Source organism: Branchiostoma lanceolatum, chromosome 1 (assembly GCF_035083965.1).
Source record: "Branchiostoma lanceolatum isolate klBraLanc5 chromosome 1, klBraLanc5.hap2, whole genome shotgun sequence".
NCBI classification, from domain to species: domain Eukaryota; kingdom Metazoa; phylum Chordata; class Leptocardii; order Amphioxiformes; family Branchiostomatidae; genus Branchiostoma; species Branchiostoma lanceolatum.
In genome coordinates, this window is record NC_089722.1 from 21,037,392 (window position 1) to 21,063,367 (window position 25,976).

General features: G+C 40.2%; 1 protein-coding gene across 2 annotated transcripts; it reads left to right on the forward strand.

Moving 5' to 3' along the window:
- The first annotated feature begins 74 nt into the window (after positions 1–74).
- LOC136440834 (putative phospholipase B-like 2) lies at positions 75–25,976 on the forward strand. 2 transcript variants are annotated; one of them, XM_066436968.1, is made up of 11 exons: positions 76–301; positions 1,249–1,498; positions 2,149–2,243; positions 2,905–3,110; positions 3,705–3,799; positions 4,546–4,706; positions 5,147–5,242; positions 5,801–5,872; positions 8,294–8,446; positions 17,618–17,777; positions 23,643–25,976. In XM_066436968.1, exons 1-11 carry the CDS (start codon positions 84–86, stop codon positions 23,826–23,828), a joined length of 1,692 nt encoding a protein of 563 aa, XP_066293065.1. In that variant the 5' UTR covers positions 76–83; the 3' UTR covers positions 23,829–25,976. The 2 variants fall into 2 exon arrangements, with proteins under 2 accessions (XP_066293074.1, XP_066293065.1); XM_066436977.1 differs by lacking the exons at positions 17,618–17,777; positions 23,643–25,976 and adding an exon at positions 11,134–12,333 and having other exon boundaries at positions 75–301.

Consider the following 25,976-nt stretch of genomic DNA (forward strand, 5'->3'; position numbering starts at 1 on the left):
GTTGTAGTAAATCATGCAGTTATATATTTGATTCAAGGAAAATTACTCGAATTAAAATACCTAATTTTCCCTGCCATCAAATTATGCAAACGGCCAAGATGGCGGCGTCTCGTAACATAGTTTGCGGAAGAATGCTTTCCTGTCTGTTGCTGTTTTCCTTCGTTTTCTCCGCCGTTTCAGACGGCAGCAAGCTCGCGTCGGTTCGGTATGACGAAGGCACCAAGAGTTACCAAATCACGGACAAGTTGGACACCAGCGCCGCTGCCTGGGCCAATTTTACGGACAGAATATCAGCAACAGGGTAGGTACTATTCCGTGACAGTCACAAGTTTTACAGTAAAATTAGCTGATGATGCAACCGGAACCTAGGAGTATAGAGAAATACGATACTCAAACATAATTTTGTACTTGTGTTTTCAAATTTTTCTCTCTCTAGGTAACTAGAAAAGTACCGGCGGCGTCGCGTCATACTTATAGCAATGACAAGGAAAATGAACATTTACATGATATTTTTATTTCTTTATTTTCTTCCTTAAATTGATGCAAGCCGAACGTGAACTTGACAGATGATAGATATCATTGTTATCACTGTCTCTTTATTGCTCAGCCACGCCTCCTTTGTTTTTACGTGGCATCATAACTTGAATCAAATTGTTCTAAGCAAAGTGAATAAAAATGATTTACTACAAGTATTGATTAATTGAGTATTTGGTGAAGTTCAGCATTGTTTGACATTGATGTGTAACCATTCTCTTTAAAATTCCTGACCTAACTTACCACAATATTGACTATCATATTTACACAAGTGATTTGCATGCCTTTGCCGACAGAATCCAGTGCGTTGAATTTGAAGTTTGGCATAAAGGAGGCTAATATCTTCTACTCTGCTCTACTCTAAATCTAATGATCATTGGAAACACTAGGAATGTCCCTGTAGCTCAACTGGTTGCAGCCTCAGTCACAATTGAGCTCCTGGTTCGAATTACTACTATTAGTTGGTAACTGGGAGACCCTGGTTCAAATCCTAGAAAGGGCATCTCGGTTGGGGCTGCAACTGTCTTTCAGAAGGGACTCCTCGAGCAGGTTAAGGGAAAGTGCTAGCAACCCCTCCCTGTAGAATTATACCCTGCTACTGAAACATCAAGGAAACTTGCTGCCCTATGTGCCACTAGGCACTACAACTACAAGGTGAACAACAACAACAACATTGGAAATACTCATATAATGATGACGGTTTCTATCACACAGGTGGTCATTCCTGACCGTCACCACCAATGAGAAGTACAACGACAGCGTGCAGGCGTACGCGGCGGGCCTGGTGGAGGGGTACCTCACGCGCGACCTCATGTACAACCACTGGCTGAACACGGTCGGTGCGGCCTTCTGCAGCAGCAAGAGTGCGTTCTGTAAGAACCTTGAGAGTTTCCTGAGAACCAACCTGGCCTGGATGAAGGAACAGATAGGCGCCAGTGGGGAAACAGATGACTATTGGCACCAGGTGTGTGGAGGGGGATTTGTTTGTTTAGACCCAAATGGCAAACCAGCTCTAGGTATAACAGTAACACAACAGTTTATACCAGCTGTGTAAGGTGAAAATTAGTACCTAGGACAAAGTCTCCATAATTGAGGAAAGCGATATCTCGAGCACATCAAATATTCCACCACACTCTTTATGCTTGGGATCCTTTCCAAAGACTGTGATAAGATATTTGATTTGCTCAAGATATGGCTTTTCCTCAATCATGGGGACTTCAGCTATATGTCCTGTCTGAGAGTAGCCTAGAGTCCAGCCTTATTAGCTTAAGTCTGCTACCCAAGCTCTGCTCCTTGCGGACTAAAGCTAATAAGGCTAGACTCCAGGCTAGTCTGAGAGGACATCTCTAGCTGAGGCTAGGTACTCATTTTCACCTGAGTCGAGTGAGGAAATGAATGTAAGTAGCTTTCGCATGCAAGGGCTCAACATTATGACCTGCTAGAGATTCGAACCCAGAACCGTCAGATTTTAAGTCAATAACCCTAACTGCTATTCAATCTTTACAGTATTGGATGACGTCTATTCATGCATGGATTCTGAACTTAAGATCTTTCTCAGAAAGATCTCTGTCTTGACCATACAATGAAACTGTTGTTGTGTGGCTGTTGTTCCAGGTTAAGTTGACTCTACAGCAGTTATCGGGTCTGGATGATGGGTATAACAACGAGCCCAGTCAGCCATCTCTGGACATCAATCCTTTTGGTTTCCTGTAAGTCCATTCTACTATCTGTTCTTTAATTACCTCTGCGAAAATGGAGGTATTGTTTTCGGTATGTTTGTCTTTGCCTTTACTCTGGAAGAAAGGCTCTCAAATGAATGGAGCTTTCAATAGTACACAATCATGTTCAAGAATCTCAACAAAAGGTAATATTACACAGGTACAGGTACAGGTTTAGATACAGAGGTTTACTGTTTAGGTACAGATCCGGGTCTGTACCTGTACCTAAACGATTTGACAAAGTAACCTGGGGTCTTCAATGATTACAGAATAAACAGTGGACAGAATGTTTATTTCGACTTCAGGTTCGTTATGAGAGAATCCATGCTTTTGAAGGATTTCAAATCAAAGTTGGCATGCAGCACTAGGCAATATGGATGCATTTGGTCCATGGAATGATGATGCTTATGCAAATATTTTCCTAATTTGCATAATTGGTGCAAAAGTGCCATAGTTCTTCTAAGTGGTCAATGCTTGGACTGTCAACATTGTGACTGTTTTTATGTCTTTTGTCCTGGCCATGCAATGTTCTTGATATTTGGTGGCAGATAGCTTGTGATGTAAGGCAGAAGTGATGTAGGTTTGGGCCCCCTAGCAGCTTGCTCTAGAACTGTAGGTGTATTTTTGTTAAAACGCTTATCTGCTTTCACAGGATTTTCCAGATCGGTGGTGACATGGAGGATTTACAGGAGGCTCTGAAGGATAAAGACTCACACCGCGTCCTCGGCTCTGGGTCCTGCTCCGCCCTTGTCAAGCTGTTGCCAGGCAACGCGGACCTGTTTGTGGCGCACGACACTTGGGACGGCTTCCAGTCCATGCTGAGGATCATCAAGAAATACCAATTCCCCTTCCACATGGGTAAGAAAGGTATTCGATACTAATGCGGAAATGTGATTGTGTTCTGGATGTATTTGTCACAGTAGAGATTGGAATTGAGGATAGTCTGGAATTGTCCTAGGACAGACTTGAATTCCAATCTGTCCTAGAACAATTCCAGATTGTCCTGAATTCCAATCCCTACTGTGACAAATACAAGTCAACACTTGTTTAAATACAAGTCAACACTTGTTTATCAACAGAGTATGACTGTGTGACAACAATTTCAATAGACACAAGTAGCACCTTTGACAATTTGACAAATATTGGTATGATACTAGTATTAGAATTGTCTATGATAGACTCTGTGACTCTCTAGGAAAAAAATAGGATGGACACATTGACTATGCAAAGTATGCATGAGCACCCCCTATTGATCTGGACAAGTACTGCAAACAAATGTCTTTGAATTTGCAGTGATTTAATATCGATATCACAGTAGAGAGAAAATGGAGTGTTCACAGTTACCCCGTGTGTAATCAGAAAGCTCCTGAGTGGACTCAGGTTGAGTCCGACTTCGAGTGGACTCGAAAACGCATGTGTAAAAACCCAGCCTATGTGTCTGTGTGTGTGCAGGTGGCGATAAGATCCCAGGCCACACCGTTTCCTTCTCATCCTACCCTGGAGTCATCTACTCAGGAGACGACTTCTACATCACAAGCGCTTCCCTGGTAAGAGATAAGGTTAATGTGTGCAAGCAGATACTGTAAAATAACTTGATACGGCTGGAGCAAATCTAAGTTATTATGTAGTGTTTTTTTTTTATGAAGGATATTCTTCAACACTAGACGATGTCTGTGTACATGTAACTGTTAATTCGTTTATTTTTGCGGGGACTTCCTTTTGCACTAGAAGGGGAAAGGAGTTTTTTGTGGTGTTATAAGTTTACGGTCGAAACAATTCTTTAGTACAGTAGTAATACATGAATACATGTATGCGGAAACATATATTCGTGGTGTCATGAATTTGTGGTGGAGGGGTCACCACAGAAAGTGTGGAAGTAAAACCACTGCAAATAATCCAAGATTTACAGTATTAAAATCAACCACGATAAATTTCAGGAATTCATAAAAAGGTTGTCTAAAGTTTTTCTATCTACATTTTTATAAAACACATCCTATTGTGAGCAAAATGATCTGATACTGTGGTTACAAGTTGAAGTATGACATTGTAGTATCTTGAATCTGCAAACTTTATAGTGATAGAACAATACAATACAAAACATTTGTTATGGTAACATTACTAATTGCTTGCCAATTGTTTGTAGCACAACTAAAGGAAATCTCACAACCATTGACTTATGCATACATAGCTTTTTTTTAAATAATAACAAAAATAAGTCTGGAAAACTGATTATGACAGCCTAAAAGAGTCTTTTGAAGTACAAATTATAATTTTTTCTGACTAATTGTTTTAGGTTGCACAAGAGACGACGAATGGGAACAGCAACCCTGCCCTGTGGAAGTATGTGCAACCCCAGGGACAGGTCCTGGAATGGTTGAGGAACATTGTGGCCAACAGACTGGCCAACAAAGCCATGGACTGGGCCACAATCTTCAAGAAATACAACAGTGGCACGTGAGTTAGGCACTTTTTCTGTCTAGAGAATTTATGCAGTTGCTTGATTTATTCTATCTTACATACTTGTATGTTCTACCTGAATGTCTAACCTTCATCAACGTATGTAGCATAAGAAACTCAGTTTCATTTCAAAGGTAGTACTAGTGCTTTAGATGTCTTCTTCCAGCTTTTAGGTTGCAAAGTATGATTGTCCTTTGCCTCGATTAGGGAACAAATATACATGTAGATCCAACTTACTACACACAGTAGTTTGGATAGTTAGGCAGTATAATGATTACAGGTATAATGATTGCATCACTTGAACCATAGAGTTAGGCAGATTATTACATTTTAGGTTCATCCTTTGCTCTAAGTCGATCATGACTGCATTTTGCCTAACTGATGAATTAGTTAGGAGAAGTTGGTGTATCATTTCCCTGTTTTACCACAACAATTAGATACAACAACCAGTGGATGATCGTGGATTACAAAACCTTCACCCCCAACAAGGACCTACCTGAGAAAGGGCTGCTTGTTGTACTGGAACAACTGCCGTGAGTAGCTTCATGGTTAATCTTACTTGTTCGTTAGGCCATGTTGATTTGAATATAATGTATATAGATGACATCCTCAGGGTACACCAAAACTGATGCGAGCGTGCAAATCGAAAAAAAATTTGGCCCTCCCCAAAAAAGGTTGCCTTCATTAGGAAATCTACGTGGTCAAGAAGGATGAACAAAACTTAACACACAGAGTATATATATACATTGTTGGTGTATCAGCACCTCAAGCTGTTGACAAACAAACACAGTGTTTCACTATCTTCCGCACAAGTAACAATATGATATATTGTTATCTCATGGAACAGTTAGTCTTCGAAAGCGGGTGATAACTGCCAAATAGAACAAGCCAGGATCGCTTTCAAATTGTTACTCCCATGGCAGGTAAAGATGTTTTTCATGAACAGCTATCTATATACAACTGTACCTACTAGTACTCCTTGATATGACATACATGTAGAACGTTGGTGAAAAGAATTAAGACTTTTGTGAGATGAGAGATTTGTTTTGTTAAGGTGCTTCTAAGCTGTTATTGTTTGTTTTGTGTTACAGAGGCATGGTGGTTATGGACGATGTGACGTCGGTGCTGGCCAAACAGGCGTACTGGCCAAGTTACAACTCACCGTAAGTCTTCTTATATCATACCCGGGCCGCGATAACCTTCGATACAGGTGTTCGGACCGGTCCGTACTTAACAGTATGGCCTGGGCTTCCTTTGTTCAATTTGAACGATTTGAACTCACTTCGAGTTGTGGGCCAGTTGTGCTGCTGTAAAATATTTGAATACCGAATTCAGACGATGGAATCAATACGTCGATGAAGATTAGACATCCAGGTAATAAGATATGCCAAAAAGCAATTACTCAAACAACTGGATATGATTTTGGAAACGGTCAGACGTTTCAAGTAGCATCCACTACTTTTCGTCAGTGACTGTGAGCAAGATCAGTTGAACAGCAGGTTTATAACCACGAACTATGAATTGATATGCAAATAAGGAGAAGACAAATTTTTAGAAGTCCAATAGAAAGCGAATTAGACAACTCAAGACGAGGTTGAAGTAAAAGGGGACAATAGCTCCTATTGTTTTAATATAGGAGCTAAAGCTGGTTTGCCCCCAAGGCTATGTCCCAAGTGCCAGACAGTTCCACCCTTAGCCCTCCTTTCCTGTTGAGGGTTGGATTGTATATCCTCTCATATATTGCCTCCCTTACTCCACGTTCGAACCAGCGGGTTTCGCGGTCAAGGATATCAGTGGATTCGAGATTGAACGAGTGCCCCTGGTTGTGTTTTAGGTGGTGGAAAATGGCCGAGGAGTAGCGGTTAGCGCAATGTTCTTTGTACCTTTCATTAAGTGATCGACTGGTCTCTCCGATATAAGTGTTGTTGCAGTTGGGTTCTTCACATTTGAGTCTGTAGATGACATCGGCCTTGCTGCCTTTGCGGGGTCGGTCTTTAGGATGTACCAGTCTTTGTCTGAGAGTTGATTGAGGTTTGAAGTTGGTGGCAATGTTGAAGTTTTGGAAGATCCGTCGGAGTTTTTCTGACACTCCTTGTACATATGGAATAGTGATGTTGGCCTTGTTTCTGGTCAACGGTGTACACTTAGGCGTTTTCTTGGACTGGTCAGACGGTTTGAGGGCTTTGTTGAAAGTCCATCTTTGGTAGCCACATTTGCCCAGGGCACCTCGGAGGTGTCTATGTTCGTCTGTTTTGGCCGTGTCTGAGGTGATGATGTTGTCTGCCCGATGAAAGAGAGTTTTTATAACTGCCAGTTTGTGTTCCAAAGGGTGGTGAGAATCAAAGGCCAGATACTGATCGGTATGGGTCGGCTTCCTGTATACTTCGAACTGGAGGCGACCATCTTTCTCTATGATGGTTTTGGTGTCTAGGAAAGGGAGCATATTATCTTGACTCGACTCCTGTGTGAACTTGATGTTGTCATCTATCTGGTTGATATGTTCAAAGAAATCATCAGCTACTCTCTTCTTTAGTCTGCACCAAGTGTCATCTACATAACGGAACCAGTTGGCCGGGGGAGTGTCCTTGAAAGTACTGAGGGCTTTGTTCTCAAATTTCTCCATGTACAGGTTTACCACGATGGGCGAAACTGGTGAACCCATAGCACAGCCGTGCAGTTGTTGGAAGAATTGTCCTTTGTAAGTGAAGTATGTGCACCCCAGGCAGAGGTCTAGCAGCTTGCATATTTGGTCCACAGATAACTTGGTTCTGTCTGCTAGTGTGAACCTTGGTTCTGTCTCCTATATTAAAGCAATAGGAGCTATTGTCCCCTTTTACTTCAACCTCGTCTTGAGTTGTCTAATTCGCTTTCTATTGGACTTCTAAAAATTTGTCTTCTCCTTATTTGCATATCAATTCATAGTTCGTGGTTATAAACCTGCTGTTCAACTGATCTTGCTCACAGTCACTGACGAAAAGTAGTGGATGCTACTTGAAACGTCTGACCGTTTCCAAAATCATATCCAGTTGTTTGAGTAATTGCTTTTTGGCGATGGAATCAATGTTGTTAGAATTTTTTGTTCGAGCACACAAAACTCTCTCAAGTTCTGGTGTGTTTCGCATTGAAATGTGTGTTTTTTGTGGGTTCCTATATAGAACTTGTGCACATATAGAATACAACATGGTGTATTCCATATCGCCAGAGGTACCAGCCCGACCGCAGGTCGGATCGCACGGAGGCCGGAGGATGATCCGACCCGCGGTTGGGGCGGGACTTAGGGTGATGCGGAATACACCGTGTTGTTCATGTTCTAGAAGAACTGATAAATGGTACATGTGTATCTTGTCCTTTGCTGAAAGAGCAAGGATGAGATGGTTTGCAATTTGATACTTTCCTTTCAAAATTTGTTGCTATAACCAGTCGTTGGAAGAGGGTAGAAATAGGTTGATAGAAAATGTTGGTACCGAAATGTTGTTCTGGGGTCAGTGCTACAAGCAACAGCTTTTGATCATTTGAATATAATGAGAAAACGTTAGACTTTGTTTTCATACAATCTTTGAGTATGAGTTTTCATGTGATTTCAGTTACTTTGAGAAGATCTTCAATGCCAGTGGTTTGCCTGCCATGGTGGAGAAGTACGGGGACTGGTTCACCTATGACCACACGCCGCGGGCGAACATCTTCAGGAGAGACCACAAAAAGGTCACCGACGTCGGCTCCATGATCGAGCTCATGAGGTAGGGAAGAGACCAGATGTGGGATGGTTTGGACCTTTTCCAGCTCAGCCCATCAGACCAACACGGAGCAACGCCCTGGTCAACTTGGCCCAAGTTGACTATAGTGTTGGGCCGAGTTGATCAGGGTGTTGGGCCAAGTTGACCAGGGTGTTGGGCCCGTTTGATCTGGGTGTTGGGCCTAGTTGACCAGGATGTCAGGCCAAGCTGACCAGGGTGTTGGTCCGAGTTGACCAGGTTCTTGGGCCGAGGTGACCAGGGTCTTGGGCCCCTTTGATCTGGGTGTTGGACCCAGTTGACCAGTTTGTTGGGCTGAGTTGACCAGGGTGTTGGGCGCAGTTGAAATTCAAGAAATTCACAGTATAGTACTGCTAATCTTGAAATGTTTGTGGTGGTTTTATTTTCATGGTTTTCACAGTTATATTTTCACTGCTTACTGGGAATATGCGTTTCCGATGTATTAATAAGTGTGATACAGAATTGTTTCAACCGACAACTCAAAAGACTGCGAAAACCTCCTTTCCCCTTCCACCTTGAAATGAAATCACTGCGAAAATAAACAATGTGTATGTTAACTTAAAGTTTGTAGGGGTATGTTTTCATATGTTTTTCTTCTGGATTTGAAAAGGTAACATTACATGCAATAATGGAATGTCTTTGAAAGGGGATACTGTATATTATCCTTATGTTTTTAAAAGGACATGAAATAGTTCTTCATGACCCAAAGATGAACATTAATTGACATGGAAGCTTGTCTACCGGTGCCAGTTGGTAGATTTGATTTATATTTAGACAGGTTTCAACTCAAGGAAATTGACTGGCCGTACAAATTTTCATCTCAATGTAGGGTTCTATACTGTCCTACATTGGAAATTAAACCCGCCCCCTGTATTAAATTCCACATACCTACATTTTTTGTACACCCATACTGCTACATCAGGTAGGCTGTATACTCTATACACTGGTGCAATGAAAATGCAGAAAATCCCATTACAAAGTGAGGTTTGGAGACAGGGCACCATCATTATAAAAAGCTAAAGCAGTCATCCTCCATTGAGGTGAAGCATGATGCTTTTTCAATTGCAAGTAGCTAGTAGTAGTCCAATCCAGCATCGCTACAGACAACGTTTTTTGCATTAAAGAAATTATCTTTTAAGTCAATTGCCATCATATAGCAGCTAACCCAGAAAAATTGTAGTATAGCTCCGTTCCACATTTAGCCTTTCAATGACCTGTAAGTGAAGATTGATTTGCAATAAAGATGACTCGCTCGTCTGTGGTAACTGCTAAGGAGTTCCCTATGGGCTTGTGATCTATTAACCTTCAGCTGACCTCTACCTGTGTACATAACGAGACATCTTTACGGCCGTATCGTAAAAGATTGCTCTGGCAATTGAAATACCTTTAGAAATGCGTCACCGCAAGTTAGAGGTAGCTACATGTATAGTTAATTAAGGGGCCAAGCAAGTGACCAATTCAAGATAAAGGTATTTGTACTGAACTGTCGGTTGTCTGGTACTGCTGGAGAGATAAGGCACGAAATGTCTGAAGTTATAAAGGACACGCTACGCTAGGGCTTTAGTATGTTTTCTTAAGAATAAAGCTTTACGCACCACTATGAAAGAGTGGAACTCATTGCCACCAAGAGTACACCATGTACAGTTGGGGCATCCTCACTATATACGCTACAGTTAGATGTGTTTTCAAAAAATGGTTAGGTGTGATAGGCCGTTCAGTGTAATATGTATGCACCCAGTATTTCGAGCCCTGAGATATAAAGGTATAAGACTACCACAACCTGTGTGCATAAAAGAATGTAAACAATGCAGAGGTTTATTTGCAGTGTTATCATGGTTATCGATACATATATGGGTTTCTAAGTGTGTTAACATGCTGCCAAACATGTTCCATGACGTGCAGCCATAAACGTTTTCTTGTAGCGGCCACCAGATTTTTAAAAATAAACTGCATTTGCCTTAATCCTCAAATTTTCTGGTCCTTGAAGCACAATCTAAGAAGAACTGAGTACGATTAAAACTGATATGCCATCAGAAAAGAAAAGAAGCACATTATATACTGTAAATGCAGAAATGTTTGCGGTGAGCTTTCGAACTTAAAACCACCGCGAACATTTTTGGCCACCTATAGCTCTAGCGCTACTATTCTTTCAAACGCAAACTTAAAACCACCGCGAACACCCCATTTTCTCCCTACCCCGAAATAAAAGCCACACGAACTTAAATGCATTTACAGTATATAGCAGCAAAAAAACCCCGCTCATATAATAGCCTACTATAAGGAATCTAGGTTTGTTCTTTGTTTCCACCTGAACCTTAAGCACACTGAAGTAGCCAATTTTCTATTGGTTACAGAGTTAGGCAGCACGGAGAAGATAAAAAAAAAGATACCTGATACAAACAATAGGCTATTCACCATTTGATTCTTACATAAGCGCAGGTAAATGCCCAGCTGCTTTCTCTTCTCATGAATAGATATAAGAGACCTGACATAAAGCAGTCATTATTGGTAATTACCATAAATTATGTACATTAAGGCCACCTGTATTCTAATACTATAAAAAACCTCTAGTTGCTAGGGAGAAAGGCAGTCTGTGCACAGCATCACGTAAGCAGCACTAGACATGTGATATGTACTGTAGAATTTGAAATGTTTCAATCAATCGTTCGCAGGCATCAGTGTCTGATGCATGGCGGCTGCAGACATGCATAGGGATTGCCAGGCTGGTCTGCTCTCGGCATAGACCCTCCAGTCGGTTCTGGTGATCCCCAGCCCCTGGAGCGTGTTGAAGATCTGGTCTTGAAATGTTTGCTCTGCTTTTATTTTCACGTTCCACCACGAGTTCACGACACCACAAATAAATGTTTTCAATGTATTTCTGCTGTACTAGAGATAATGTTGCAACTGCAAATTCTGAACACCACGAAAACCTCCTTTTTGTTCCTACCACGAAATAAAACCAACCCCCAAAGTAAATGAATTGATGGTGTTCATTTTAACATCCCGTATATGGAAATATAATGTGCTTATATAAAAGGTATGACCTTTCCTGTTTGCTTGTGATACAGTTTGTATTGTGTTATGCTATGTTATGTATTGTGTTATTATATATTTCCTGTAGTCGTGTCTACTGTACTGTCAACTATCTCCAGACAGTTTTTTTATAGAAATGCTGTCATCACAGTTGAATGCTACATCTCACTAGCTTAGCCTTCCATGGCAAACTCTGTAAAAATAACCTGAAATCCTAGTAGTGAAGTTCTGGAATGTTAATTGATATGAATGAAATCCTGGCTCGTTGGCTCTTCAAACTCTCCCATACCAAATACCACAATTATAACATATCCATTGGAACAGAATCAGTCTTGAACAATTAAGTTGTGGGTGGTGAAGTAGAGTCATCCGACACATTTGCTAACAGTTGTATTGTAAGACTTAAGAAATATGAAGCATTAAATTCCGCATAAAATTGTGTATGGTAAGACAAGTTGCACATTTTGGGCTTGCTCATTCTTTATGTCAAACTCCATCTCGTTACAGTATGACAGTTTCTGCATTGTGAAGACTTAAAAAGCTTTACTGCTGTGAAACTAGAAACTTAATCATGTTGTTAACATGGTCACTAAGATGATACCGTACAGTTTAACCTTCTTTCTGCTGAGGTAGCCTTGTAGCACTAGATGTGTGTCGGTTATTGGGGTTAGGCAGCAGGGAGAAGGTTAATCTAACCAGGTTATGGTGATGATTAAGCAGACTTGACCTGTGACCGGTGCTTTTACTGTTATCCTTGTCAATAGAACCCCATGCAACTACATTCAGTCAGAACTGCCCAAGAAGACCACTAGGGACAAAAATAAAATCTGGTAAATGTGGACAGGTGGTCGCTGTAGACCTTAATGCTTGTGTCAATGGAAAAAAATTATTCAAGGGACCGTCAAAAAGTCAGATGGTCCTTAAGTAGAGGTCAGGCCACGTGTACAGGTTTATATCAATGACCAGGTGGTCCTTATTTAGAGGTGGTCACTTGTACAGGTTTGACTGCATATCAATGGCTAGGTGTACTCTCCAAGCAAAGGTTAGTGGAGAAGATTGTGACCTTTTTATCCTCTGCCCCGTTTTTCGTCGGCCATCTCCACTAGTGAGTCAGAGGATAAAAAGGTCACAATCTTCTCCACTAACCTCTGCTTGGAGAGTAGGCTAGGTGGTCCTTTTGTAGAGGTGGTCACTTGTACAGGTTTGACTGTATATCAATGGCCAGGTGGTCCATATGTAGAGGTGGTCACTTGTACAGATTTGACTGTATATCAATGGCTAGGTGCCAATAACCACTAAAGAGTACACATGTACACCACAAAATAAAAAAGTCCATAGCACATGTTTTATATGAACAGCAACTTAATGCTTCAAGATTTACAGAAGGGGGTGTTGTTCATGTATGTGGAGCCAATGTTGAAGGGTTTTTTTTCAAGGTCACAGCAAGTATTTTTCAAGGTCACAGCAAATATTTGTCCAGTGGTTGACTGCAAACTTAGTGCAAAGATTTGATGTTATGGACATATTGATTTGGACACAGTAGAAATTGTCTCAAAGGGTATCATGCAGCAAAACAAGAATAACGATAGCTTGGATCAGGCTCTGCACCGTAGCGTCTTCCTCGTGTTTTAACACTAGTTAGATCACCAGGGTAGCCACATGTCTACTCATACTTCCCTACCAAACTGACTAACCATATACACTCATACATATTGACATAACTTTATTACCATCTATTAAGAGATTCAAGAAGATACCACCAACTGAAGGCAATTTCTAATGGCTAATAAAATCAATTTCATTCTAGCTGAAAAATACCATTTATCCAATAGTACCGATTTCTTGGCACGTGTGTTTACCATGGTCAGTGGGTTAAGGTCATCAGATAAGGTTAATATACGAGACACCCCATGTGCCTGTCCACTACACCTTTATTACACCCGGCCGCAGCTGTGTTGACCATTCCATTAATGAGTGACCGGCATGGCAAACAGTGGACATGAAGTGTCCGGCCTTATGTAAGGTCTGTGCCCCCCTGACAAAGTTCAGGCCCAGTTGTACTGTCAATACAGACACCATGTTTTAGATTTTTTTAACATTTCATTCCAATGTTCCAAAATATATACTTTACAGAAGATGATATATAATTGTAAATCTTAAGATGTTCGCTGGGATTTTGTGTTAGCTGTGGCCTCTCTACCACGAATTTATGACACAGCGAACGTTTCCAATGTATCACTAATTGTATACTAGAGTCCGAATTGTCTCAACCACGAACTTGAAACCCTGCATAAACCACGTTTCCACTTCTGCCTTGAATTTTGATGAATTTCCGGCACTTACATTCCTATCCTTGTACTCAGTTCTCAATTTGTACATGTAGCCTTGTACAGAATATCACTCAACCACATATATAGAGAAGCTGTATCTATGGAACAGGACTATAGTATAAACTCAGGTGATTTTATGATACAAGTACAAATGTAGAATTCAAAAAACACTTGTCTCCCAGGTACTACACTAAAGGTAAAGGCAGTCATTCTCCATTGAGGTACATGTAGTAGCTAGTGGTAGTGCAGTGTAGCTTCGCTATGGCTCGTGTTTTTGACCAAGCACACATGGTCACCCCTACTTTTCTCAATAAGTGTGCTGGGTAACTTCTTTTACGTGTTGAGGTTTGACGCCTTAGGCTGATGCCTAAAGCTCCCTCATACACGGGGCTGCCGGCTTTACATCCCCTTCCAAAAGGACAATGCGACTCTTTTCCGGTCTTGTCCAGACTAGGGTTCCAAAATAATGATGCGAAAATCAAAACAGTTTCATTCGTTTCAGCTGCAATCCGACCTGAAACGGTATACATCTTGCGTTCACATTGGAAACTTGCACCCACGCTTAGAACGGTTTACATCAAATATGCATATTATGCAAAGTCTATTGTGATCCAGGACCTGCACCGCCTGGAGTTGGCGACCGTAACAAGATTTTACGATTCAAAAACACAGTTGAAACATCCGAGTGACTGCTAAAAACTTTCACTTTTCTGCGCTAACCAAGAGTTGTACATGTTTAGGTTGTACATTCATGTTCACAATTTGCCGAAACGGTTCGAACCAATTTATTTTTGCATCATGAACTAAGGCTGTTGGCTCCGTGGAATTCGAACCAGATGTGGAGAGTGGCTGAGTGTGCAGACCTCTACACCACGCAGACACATTCCCTGCAAATATTGCAAAATATAAACAAGATGACAAACACTTGTAGTAAACCTGAAGAACATTTACATCGTTGATGTTGTTGATTTTCAAAACTATGGCTTGTAAATCTCTGCACATTCCATTGTTAGGATGTCATTTATATAAAGTGGGCTGTACTCCTCTTTGTGTTTTGTATACAGCTACAGTAGATTTTAAACAATGCAAATGGTTTTCTGGTGGGTTGTTTCTCAATTACTTGCTTACACCATACACTGTTCTACATGTATATCATTTGTTTTTAGTCTTTTTTATGTTTACCTTGACCTTCAAATTCACATACAGAAACAATTTGTGTAATAGAATTCAGAAGTCTTAACAACACAAAACTCTACACCTGTAAACAGTATGAGGTTGAAATAAACAAACAGTTGAACAATTGTGACTATGCTAACTCTCACTAGCTATCACGTTTTCACCCACTTTTAACCAGTTGTGTATGGTTCAGATATTACCCTGAAGTGAAACAACTTTTCCCACTGGGAAAGAGCTACATGTACATGTAAGTAAATGCCAGATTAACAATAGGAAACAGGCCTTGCAGTGCACAAAACGAGATTAAAGTTGTATGTAGGATTTAATATATTTTAATCCCTGCCTTGGAAGACATTAGCTACTGTCAGGAAGTGGTGTTAGACCGACCTGGGGTCCTTGGCAGATGTCAGTACAAGATAGAGTTGTGTAGGCTGACTTCACTTAGCCTTGCACTCGGAGGGGTAGCTAAATATGGACATGTTTTTCTAACTTTGCCAACTCAGCAGGATGTTCTAAAGTGATGATGACCTTGACTTTGGCATTGTGTCTAAGATGCCACAGAGTCCTTATTAAGGGCACTTTGGCATGGATGAAATATGATATATCATAGAGGTCATGTTTTAATGTCAGTTCACAGAAGTTAAGTCTTAACATGTCAAAATCCTACTTTTCTTTAGGCCATTTTTATGTGTGTGTTTTCTTTTTAAAATTTCATTCTACAAAATCAGTATCCAGCAATATTAATGTGCTATAAACATGCTTGTGTACCTAACTTCCAGGTAATATATGCAGCCTTAAAAAACATTTGAAAATCATAGCTTTTTCAATAATTTTGTATCCCTTAAATTAGGCCAGGGATCTTAGTCATATCTTAGTTTGTAAGCCATTGACGTGACACAGAGCGTATTCTCAGCCAGTACAATAATTTTCATCGCTAAGGAACAGATGTCTGTGTTCCAGACTAGCTTGTGATAGTACTGTAAATCCATTGTATTTTTCCAATGATATGGTGCAGCAGCCAGTTACTGTGGATGAATAAATCAGGCTGTATGTCCTTAGTAGCTTCAACCACTTCAAACCAGTATGAGCGACTCTCTTGTCATAAATTGAATCATTAGGCATCGTCCTTTGATATGTTAGCCAATTTACCTGCGGTCTCCTGGGTGTATGATTGCCTTTCATATAGAGTTGAAAGGAGAATCTATGCATGTGTATGACAGTCTTAATATAGCATCAGCCCTAGCAACAGTCTTAGGCTGTGCAAGGAGCCATTGGAGGGAAAAGATTTGAAAGCTCTAGAGAAGACTGATACTTAGCATGGCTCTTTGCTAACTCACTGTATGCTGATAGAAAGAAAGGACTTACGATTATCATCATCATCATCATCATCATCATACAGGGCTTGAAGTTCATTTTGGGGAATAGGTGCACTGATGGCATCTAACTTCAAAATTTAGGTGCACAGAAAGATGTTGGGGACAACTGAACATAATATTAAGAAGAATATCAGCAAAGCCTACATAAACATTAAATCAAATCTCACTGCTTCTTTTGAGAGCTTGAACCTGAAATTCTGTAGCAAACTTCAAAATTCTAATATATACAACAAAGGTTCTATGAATCTAATATCAAGAATATGCTGTATATTAGTGTATAATAGTGCCTTTACATAAACTATGTAACATTACTCAAATACATGTATCTAGGTGCACCGGTGTACTCACAGTCAAAGATTTATTTAAAGTGCACAGTTCTCAAGGGTGCACAAAAGTGCATCTATGGCACCCAGTATTTCATGCCGTCATACATACCATACTGAAAATATTGAGATATGTTGCCAAAAGAGCATGACAAGTATTAATGACATCGTTTTTCTCACTCTTTGCAGCGAGGTATTTGGATACTCTAAAGGAACAGCACTACCCTCTAAGAGGAGTGGATATTAAGGGAATGTCCAGATTTGCAAATCACTTTAAAGTCCATGATGTGACCCACAAATTGTACAGCTTGACTCTTCACCTGAGTCCTCAATACAGATTAGATAGAGATTATATCCTATATAACACTTATATACTCTCCGTTTCTTAAGTTTCACAAAGAGTTTCTTGGAAGGAAGACAATTTGTTATGAAACAAACAGATGGAATCACAATACAAAATTCAATGTCTGTCTCTGTTAAGGAAAGATGGCATGTCCATGTATAGCTTGTCTGTCACTCAGAATGGTATGAGAAAGGTTCATCGACCCCACACATTAGTAAGATTTTAATTGTAAAGAAACACCCAGGAATTAGAGTCTAAATTTCACTACCCTTTTGATATTATATGATTGGCATCAAAGCCTTGTCTATATACTTTACAGAATGAGATATCTTTTTCAATTCAATTCTTTATTTGAATATCAACCTTGCAGACAAAGAAGTCTGGTTGGAGGTAATATTTACAATAAAACGGAGACTCAACACCAATATACAATATTTTAACAGTATTATGTGAAATCATGCTCTGCTTTTTAATAATAAAACAAGGACTTTTAATTTCATACAATGTTGCTGCTGACATTTTAAAAAAAAATGTTTTGAATTGAATTGATGATTGCTGTGTTGTTTTTGGTCCAGGTACAACGACTTCCAACACGACCCACTGTCCAGGTGTAACTGCACCCCTCCCTACAGCGCTGAGAACGCCATCTCTGCCAGGTCCGACCTCAATCCCGCCAGCGGAACCTACCCGTTTGGCGCTCTACAACACCGCTGTCATGGCGGCACAGACATGAAGGTCAGTCTTCAACTTTTCCTATTGTCTTAACTAAAAAGACTTCATGTGCAGAAAGGTTCCAAGAATGGTACAAGTGAAGACCTTTGTTTTATTTATTGTAAATCATGTTGCATGGCTAAGGTAGTAAGAGATAACGTTAATGATAAAATCAATGATAATAAGTTCATTGCAAGCTACTAGTAATTAAAACAGGAAAAAAACAGTAAATAAAGAACAATATAGCATATAGCTATTCTGATTTGAAAGTTAACTCTAAAATTCAACTAGTTAGGTCTGACTTATTTTTTGGAGACATACAGTACATGTACATCATGATACATGCTAGTCTCAGGTACCAAACAACTAAGGGAAATGTTCCTAAGTCATGTTTGTGTACACATACATGTAGTAACAGTAAATACTTCTGAGATAGTTTGACGGAAGTTTGTTGTTTGCTTGTCACAGCAGTGCAAGGTTTTCATGGAATCATGGGACTTTGTTTTGCTTTGTCTTGCTTTTCCTCCCATATTATAAACACAGTTAATACATTGTACAGGCATGAACTGTGACAATTGAATAAGCGTGAACAAGGGTCACCGGAGATAGTTATCTCAGTGTGTTTCTTTCCTAGAACAACCCTGCTATACATACCAAATGCATTACGGAGAAAAGACTCATAGAGCATTATACCATGTAATCTAGATAATCTATTTTCAGGGACAAGGGAGGGGAAGGATTATTGTAGCTCAGGATGGTGACATACCAAAGAAAGATTACAATTCCACTGATGTCATCCACAACTAAGAGAATAGATGTTTTGATAGTCACGTTCACCCTTCCCTTAACATAACTTCTGTCCTTGTTTAAGAGACTGGCTGTGCTGTATGGTGGCAAGGTCGTGCAAGTGTACATGACAGTAGAAGGACATGACTGCATTGTCAAGTGTATGTTACATAACTTAGGCATTCAGAAGCTCCATTCTTGTGCTCTGAGTGGTAACAGCTGATGATGTGATGTATCGGTACTGACCATCTGACAGGACAGAATTCTACAGCTGTGTCCTCTGTTCTACTTGAATTCAATATGTAACCTCCATTAATATTAATCTGCCGGGTTACATAAGTTCACCACTTTGAAAAACAGTTGGTTTGAGAGATCTCTAGTGCAGCATCCTTTAGGTATGCACAGTTAAGATATACACGAGTGTATTATACTGGCAGACGTTGGGTAGGAGATCTGTTTGGACGTATCTTTTCAGGGTGGCGGAATTATGTACCCTGGTGGAATTATGTTAGTAAATGTTCTGTGTCCTTAGATTATTGAAGTCTTGGTTTGAGCCCTCTTGTACCATTGGCTGCTTTACAGTTCTTCTTCGTAAGCATTTTGTCAAAGAAAGGAAGACATTAATCCTGCTTGTGTCAATTGCTGATTCTGACCCTGACATTAGGAGACCTAAGGCCGTATGGGACTTGCCTGTATTGATGATTCTGCACATACATACATGTATGGCACTTACTGTTCGGCCAAGGTTGACTGTAGTTATTGCATTATTTCAACCTTGTTGCTCATGAAAAAACAAAGTTCAGTCAAACTTGCCTTAAGACAATCACCCAAAATCTAATCACATATTTCTTGGAGCACTCTCTTGTATCTTGGAAATCTAAAAGAAATGGATTCTCTTGTTGAAAAATCTCTATCAAAATGTCATATTTTGGACCCTTGTAATGTACGTAAAGCCCCTGTCCTGTTATTTGAGTTTTCCCAATGCCGTTCAAACCTGCCCAAGAAGACCACTCAGAGGACAAATAAAATCTTGTCTATGTGGACAGGTAGTCACTAGAGACAGGATTCTTAAAGTTAAATGCTGGTGTTAATGAGAAAAATTGTCTAAAGGACTACCAAAAAATGGTCAGATTGGACAGGTGGTCCTTACGTAGAGGTGGTCACTTGTACAGGCTTGACTGTACTTTGGTCAGAGAGGGACAACGCCCCTTTCTTACCCTTACTACAGCCCCTGTCCAACCAGCTGATTGGATACTCGTGATGGGAAGTCATGCCTGCCAACTTTCCTGGCCCTCTAAGTTAACACAAATGTTAAAATCACTCTCATCACTATTTTGTTTGGTTTGAAAACATATTCTTATTGCAATCTGCCTGCTTAGCCACCTACTGCCAATCACATCAATGATTGGCCATGCTCCATCAACCTCTCTTCAGAAAAGGAATTATTAAGGCGAAAGAGGAGCAAAGTTAGCTTTCATTTTGTTGCAATGTTGTCATGACTTTGACATGATGATGTTTTAAGAATGTCCTTGGGTTGTGCTTTGTGGTCTGCGGTTGATAATGCAAGAGGAACAACACCTTTCAAACAATGCGGTTTCATTAAAATACCTGAAACTTTCAGGTATTCTGATGAAACCGCAGTCATACCACCAGTGACCGCAGTGTTCCAGGTGATTTAGACCTTTCAAGAACGTTGTGTTCTTCGGTTGTGCTTTGTGGGCTGCGGTTGATAATGGAATGCCTCACTTGAAGAGGAACAACACCTTTCAGGTATTCTAATGAAACCGCAGTCATACCACCAGTGACCACAGTCTTCCAGGTGATTTAGACCTTACAAATAAACTCTGTTTACCTTAAATGTCAGACGACTTTTTTTCATGTTTGCTCATGAAACGAGGCGAGAAATAGGGCAAGGTAATTACTTGAGAAGCACGCCCATGGCTATGGTTCTGTTCTGTTCTTCCAAAGGTGTCGGAACCTTGTGTTGTTTACCTTGTCCAGCTGAAGTAAACAAACAGCCACTTGCCCTGTCAGGTTTGTGACAGCCAGACTAAGTTGAAAACGTCTGGCTGAAAATTATTTGTGATTCCGTCAGCAGTTTTGATAGTTGTTTTTTTGCACCTGGTCTGAAGGAAAGTTGTAAAAGTGTCAGAACCAAGGTCAGCTGACAGAGTAGTGGGGTGTGGAAGGAGAGGGTATCTTAAGGACACAGCCATGTTGATTTTAAAGGCCCCGGACCCCTTTTTCCCAATTATTTTAGGGGGCATGGATGGGGGTGTGGTGGTGGACTTCCTTCAAGGCTTTATGCTTTATGCAGAAAGGCAACAACTACATGTTATGTTAGCTTCGACAGGCTGACTTTAATTTATGCTGAATTCAAGACACCAATTATGCTTTGCATTGTAACATATTGATTATAACCTGCATTAAACTTGAGCAGTCAGGCAAGAAATTACGTGGCTGATTTTGCTTGACATAAAAGGCATACAGGCCCCTGAAAAGTCTACAATCACTTTCTTACAAACATCTCTCATATTTCTTAAAGGAAGCTGCAAAAATAAACAATATCCCTCATACATGTATTTCTGGAAAAAAATGTAAAGATAGATAACATTATTCATATATTTCTGAAAGAAAAATGAAAAAAGATAACATCTCTCATATTTCTGAAGGAAAAATGCAAACCTAGATTTAACTTTAGGCCACCTGAAACTAAAAGGTGAGTGATTGGCCGTTGTCTGTCCTCAGAAAGGTTTGGCCACATTGTCACTTGTGTCAGCCAAAATGACCAAAAAATCACATACCATAGGGCTCGATGATGTCATGTTTTTAAATATATAGTCCGGTAATTTAAATTAAAGTTGGTGTAGTTAAAACAAATCATCACATACAGTGTATTATCGTCACCAGTAATGACATGAGATCACCCTTACTGAGCTCAGAACCTAGAATTTACATTTTTTTTGTGACAAACTAATTAAGTACTTCTTCTTTCCAGGCATGATTGCAAATTACAACTACCAGAGTTTGTTGGTGGTAAACTGCCATCCATGACACCACATGAACGCAGCTGTACATGTATGTGGCCCATTGAGAGGTCTTGAAGAAAATACTTGAAACCCACCTGTTTTCTTCCCACGCTCTATTAGCAATCATAATCATTATGATGAATAATATAAACAACAACTAGTTAGCGTAGCAGCATTCAGGGCCCTTTTACCGTGTCATATGGTTGTAACAGTTGGGTTCAAGCACCACTAACTGACCAGTCTAACTGGTACTGACCTTGTACTGAAGCCTAGTGGTTAGTGTGCATGGTTTGTGCACTGGCGGGCCCGGGTTCGATCCCCGGGAGCCAGGAAACTGTGCTGCTAGCCTCTTGTGTTTCAGTGGTTCCAAAACCGACCCTGTGAGTAATGGCAACATGTGCCGCACAGGAATATCAAACTCGGAGATTTGAGGATGTATCTTAAAAAGAAAAGGGGGAGTAGTGTAACAGTGGGGTTCAAGCGCCACTAACTGACCAGTCTAACGGACCCGGACCTTTTAGCCATTGCACCCACACACTGCATAGAACTCACCTTTTAGAATTACATTGCACATTTCTCCTGTCCCTAGCTGAGTCATCCTCTAGATATCTTCTTCCATTGAAAACAAACTTCCGGTCCTTCCGTTCTCTTCACATGGTCTGCATTCTGTGACACAAAGTGATAACAGCTAGTGGGTCTTTTGTTAAGTTCAACTTTGTCAGATGTTGTTCACAGACCCCATTTAAAGTTATCAAATGAAATGTTCCTAATTTTTTGTTGTACAATGTTTATTGTGGATACAAATGTACATACAATAGCAACCATCACTGCGTCAGTTAATGGGTCAAGGGTCAACAGGAAAACCTTGGACATGTTAGACTTATACAGCATATCTAATGTTTGTTTTGAAATTAGATCTTCCTGATGGATCAACATGTGGTAAGATACATATAATTAGTTGGATAAAAATTGTTTACTTTCTCGGTGTAATACTCTGTATGCCTTTTTCTATGAGGTGGCATAGGTAGCAAGCATTTATTGTTGTCAGAAAATCATTCTTGAAGTGCAATTGGTGGCTTTAATTCTGCGTAGCACCTTACTTCTCATCCAAAACTCATGATTGAGCATGATGTTGACAAATTTTTCATATTGCTTAGTGAAACTCCAGATTACCCCAAAGTCACAACAGAACATCCAGTTGTGTTGCTGCTAGCAGCATAATTTTATGAATTAAAATACCGGGATCTAAGTATGAGTACCTAAAGGAATATGCTTGTCAATTTACTGTTAAATGTTGCCGGCCTTCCTAAATTTACCATACATGTAATCAACCATTGCCAGTTCCCCCCATGCAGACCCTCATGATTGCTTGAAAGGATAGATATCAGACTGCTCTAATGAACAGACTCTACAAACTAACTTAAGACATAGTAAGTGTAGATGTCTCAATCCTCACCAGTTAGAGACATAAGATTTTGTCTTCTGTGTCTAATCTTGGACTCCGGCTGCCAAGGAGACGTAAGCACGGCAAAGACAAGACTAAATATTATAATCCTGACCTGATCACTTCCTGGACCCTCGGATAGTCTTGTCTGCACGCATCTTGGAGAAGTGTCTTAAGGACCCTTGTTTCAAGATTTCAGCCAGGAAAACTAAGGAGTTCCCTGGCTGGGAAACAAAGTTTCCTTAATTTTCTCTGTATTACTTTGTCAGTGACACACACATTTTTTAAAGAAGAGCATAATTGAAAAACAAAGTTCTGCCACTTTAGGAAATCCGAACAGGTAAAAAAATTCTCAATGTGAAGAATATTGTTTTTTTTAATTTATTTTTTCCAAGTTCTTTTCACATATCAGTTGACTGAGATGCATATTTTTGTATAGCTACTTGTTGCTTATTTAGCAATTTTGCATTTAGAATAACTCTTAGGCTAAATGAGTATGAAGTAGTGTTTTTAATATGTCTGACTGTCAATATGTGTGTCCGTGTGTGTGTTTTTGACCCACGGGAAGGGGTGAAGTCTGCCATCTCTGATTGCCTTATGTTTCATGATCTCCGTATGTTCATTCCATAGATGACGAGCTATTCCATGTACGCAAACTACGAGATGATGGCGGTAAGCGGCCCGACACATGACCAGCAGCCCGCCTTCCAGTGGAGTACGTCAGACTACGACAAGCAGTTCTACCACCTGGGCCATCCTGACCTCTTCAACTTTGACCCTGTTCATGTGATCTGGTTTGACCAATCAGATGACTGAGCAGCAAAGCACTAGTCAGAATGTAAATGTCATGGATTTTTATCAGCCAAGCTGCATCAAAGTATACCATTGCAAGTTGGTTCTGTTTACTTATATTTTTCCACACTGGCTGTCCGTATTCATCTGAACCGGAAACTCTAAAACTTGCATCACTATATATAACATACAGACGGTCTTTTCTGTCAATGCCCACCGATCTCATAATGATAATGTCAGCAGGAAACCTTGTTGACCCTGTGATTCTAGAGCAGACAATCTGATCACCAACTATTTCTCTGCAGTGTACATTGTAGCAGACGACTAGTTTATACTGAGTGTTCTGTTGAGTTAAGGGAGATTTAATCACAAATTCCTTCAGCTGTCTGAGAGAGTATTTAGCAAGCACTGATGTTAAGCAAACCTATTACAGAAACAGAAGGCAAGTAAAGGTTTGTCACGTAGACAAGTATTTGTTTTCTCATAACATATGTACATGTATCTGCAGCAGGGCTGTCTCCAGGGTTTTTTTTCAGTTCCGCTTTTCAATTCCGACCATTGTTCCAGAGCCAATTTCTGTTTATAAATCTGTCATCTTAAGCTTACAAAAAACACATTTTCATCAATTTCATGCCAAGAAGTTCATTTTTTATAACTACAGGGTGAAATTTTTGTCCGTCCCTACCAGCAAAGTTATGTTGCAGGACAGAGGAGGGTCCTGGAGACAGTCCTGATCTGTAGCCTTGCTTGAACTTGCCTTTCTTTTTTAAAAGTTGCATTGAGGTTGCTGCTCCAGATAATCGTATGCAATTTAAAACTAGGAATGTTATAAAAATGCACTTTCACCAAAATTTAGACCAATGCCTTAAACTATACAAATGTAGCCTTTCAAGTTTTTTAGGAAGTCAAGAGCTTTTATCATATTAATAAGAATAGTTCTGAAGTAGAAGACAAACTTTAAGAGGTTCAGGATGACTTAGCCCTTTACCATTTACTCGGCACAGTCAACTCTAGCCAACACCCAGGTCAACTCAGCCAAACACCCTGGTCAACTTGGGCCAACACCCTGGTCAACTCAGCCAAACACCCTGGTCAACTCAGCCAAACACCCTGGTCAACTCAGCCAAACACCCTGGTCAACTCAGCCAAACACCCTGGTCAACTCAGCCCAACACCATGGTCAACTCAGCCAAACACCCTGGTCAACTCTGCCAAACACCCTGGTCAACTCAGCCAAACACCCTGGTCAACTCAGCCAAACACCCTGGTCAACTCAGCCAAACACCCTGGTCAACTCAGCCAAACACCCTGGTCAACTCTGCCAGGGTTAGGGTTAGGGTTAGAGTTGGTCTCTTTAGCCATGTGCCGAGTTGGTAAAGGACTGAAGCGTCTGACATATAAAACAAAGTGCACACTACAAGATGACTACAGCAGGGTGACATGAAACTTATTAGACAGTTAGTAACATGAACATTTACCTTGTCACATTTGCCTGACGTGTATTGAAAATCTGAACACTGTTTGACACAAGAATTGTTCCAAACATGAAGAAAACTTTTCAAAAAGAGAAATCCAAAAATGTTGGGAAGGTAGATGAAGAAATTGTTTCCCAATGGCAGACAGGTGTACATGCTGTATGGTACACCTTACAGTGTACTTCTTTATCTAGCAATACTTTATTTATCTGCTGATATCCAAGATAAGAAGTTAAAGATTATATAAAGATGTAACATGTTCTGTGTTCTAGTAACTGGTATGTGTTACAATTTTGAAGAGTGTTAAAAAGAAGAGTTATTGATTATATTATCAAGATTTCAATTAATTGACAGAGTATGAACTGAATAAGACATAATCATACAGTTCAGTTGTTTTGTTCTGGAAATGTTAAACAATATGTGTTAAATGTTTGAAGAGTTGAAGAGTTATCCACCATATTATCAAGATTCAATTTGATTTAATCAACAGAGTGTGAACTGAATAAGGCAGAACCATATAGTTAAGATATTTTGTTCTGGAAATCAGGTATTTCCAACTGAACAAAACTCATTGTAAAAAGATGGAACAGGTTTTAACCCTCTTTGTGCTGCTGGCTCACCTATGCACCAAATCTTGTCAGGGAGAGTGTTAAAACTTGACGTACAATGCTGGAATAAATGTCGTGTGCTACAATCA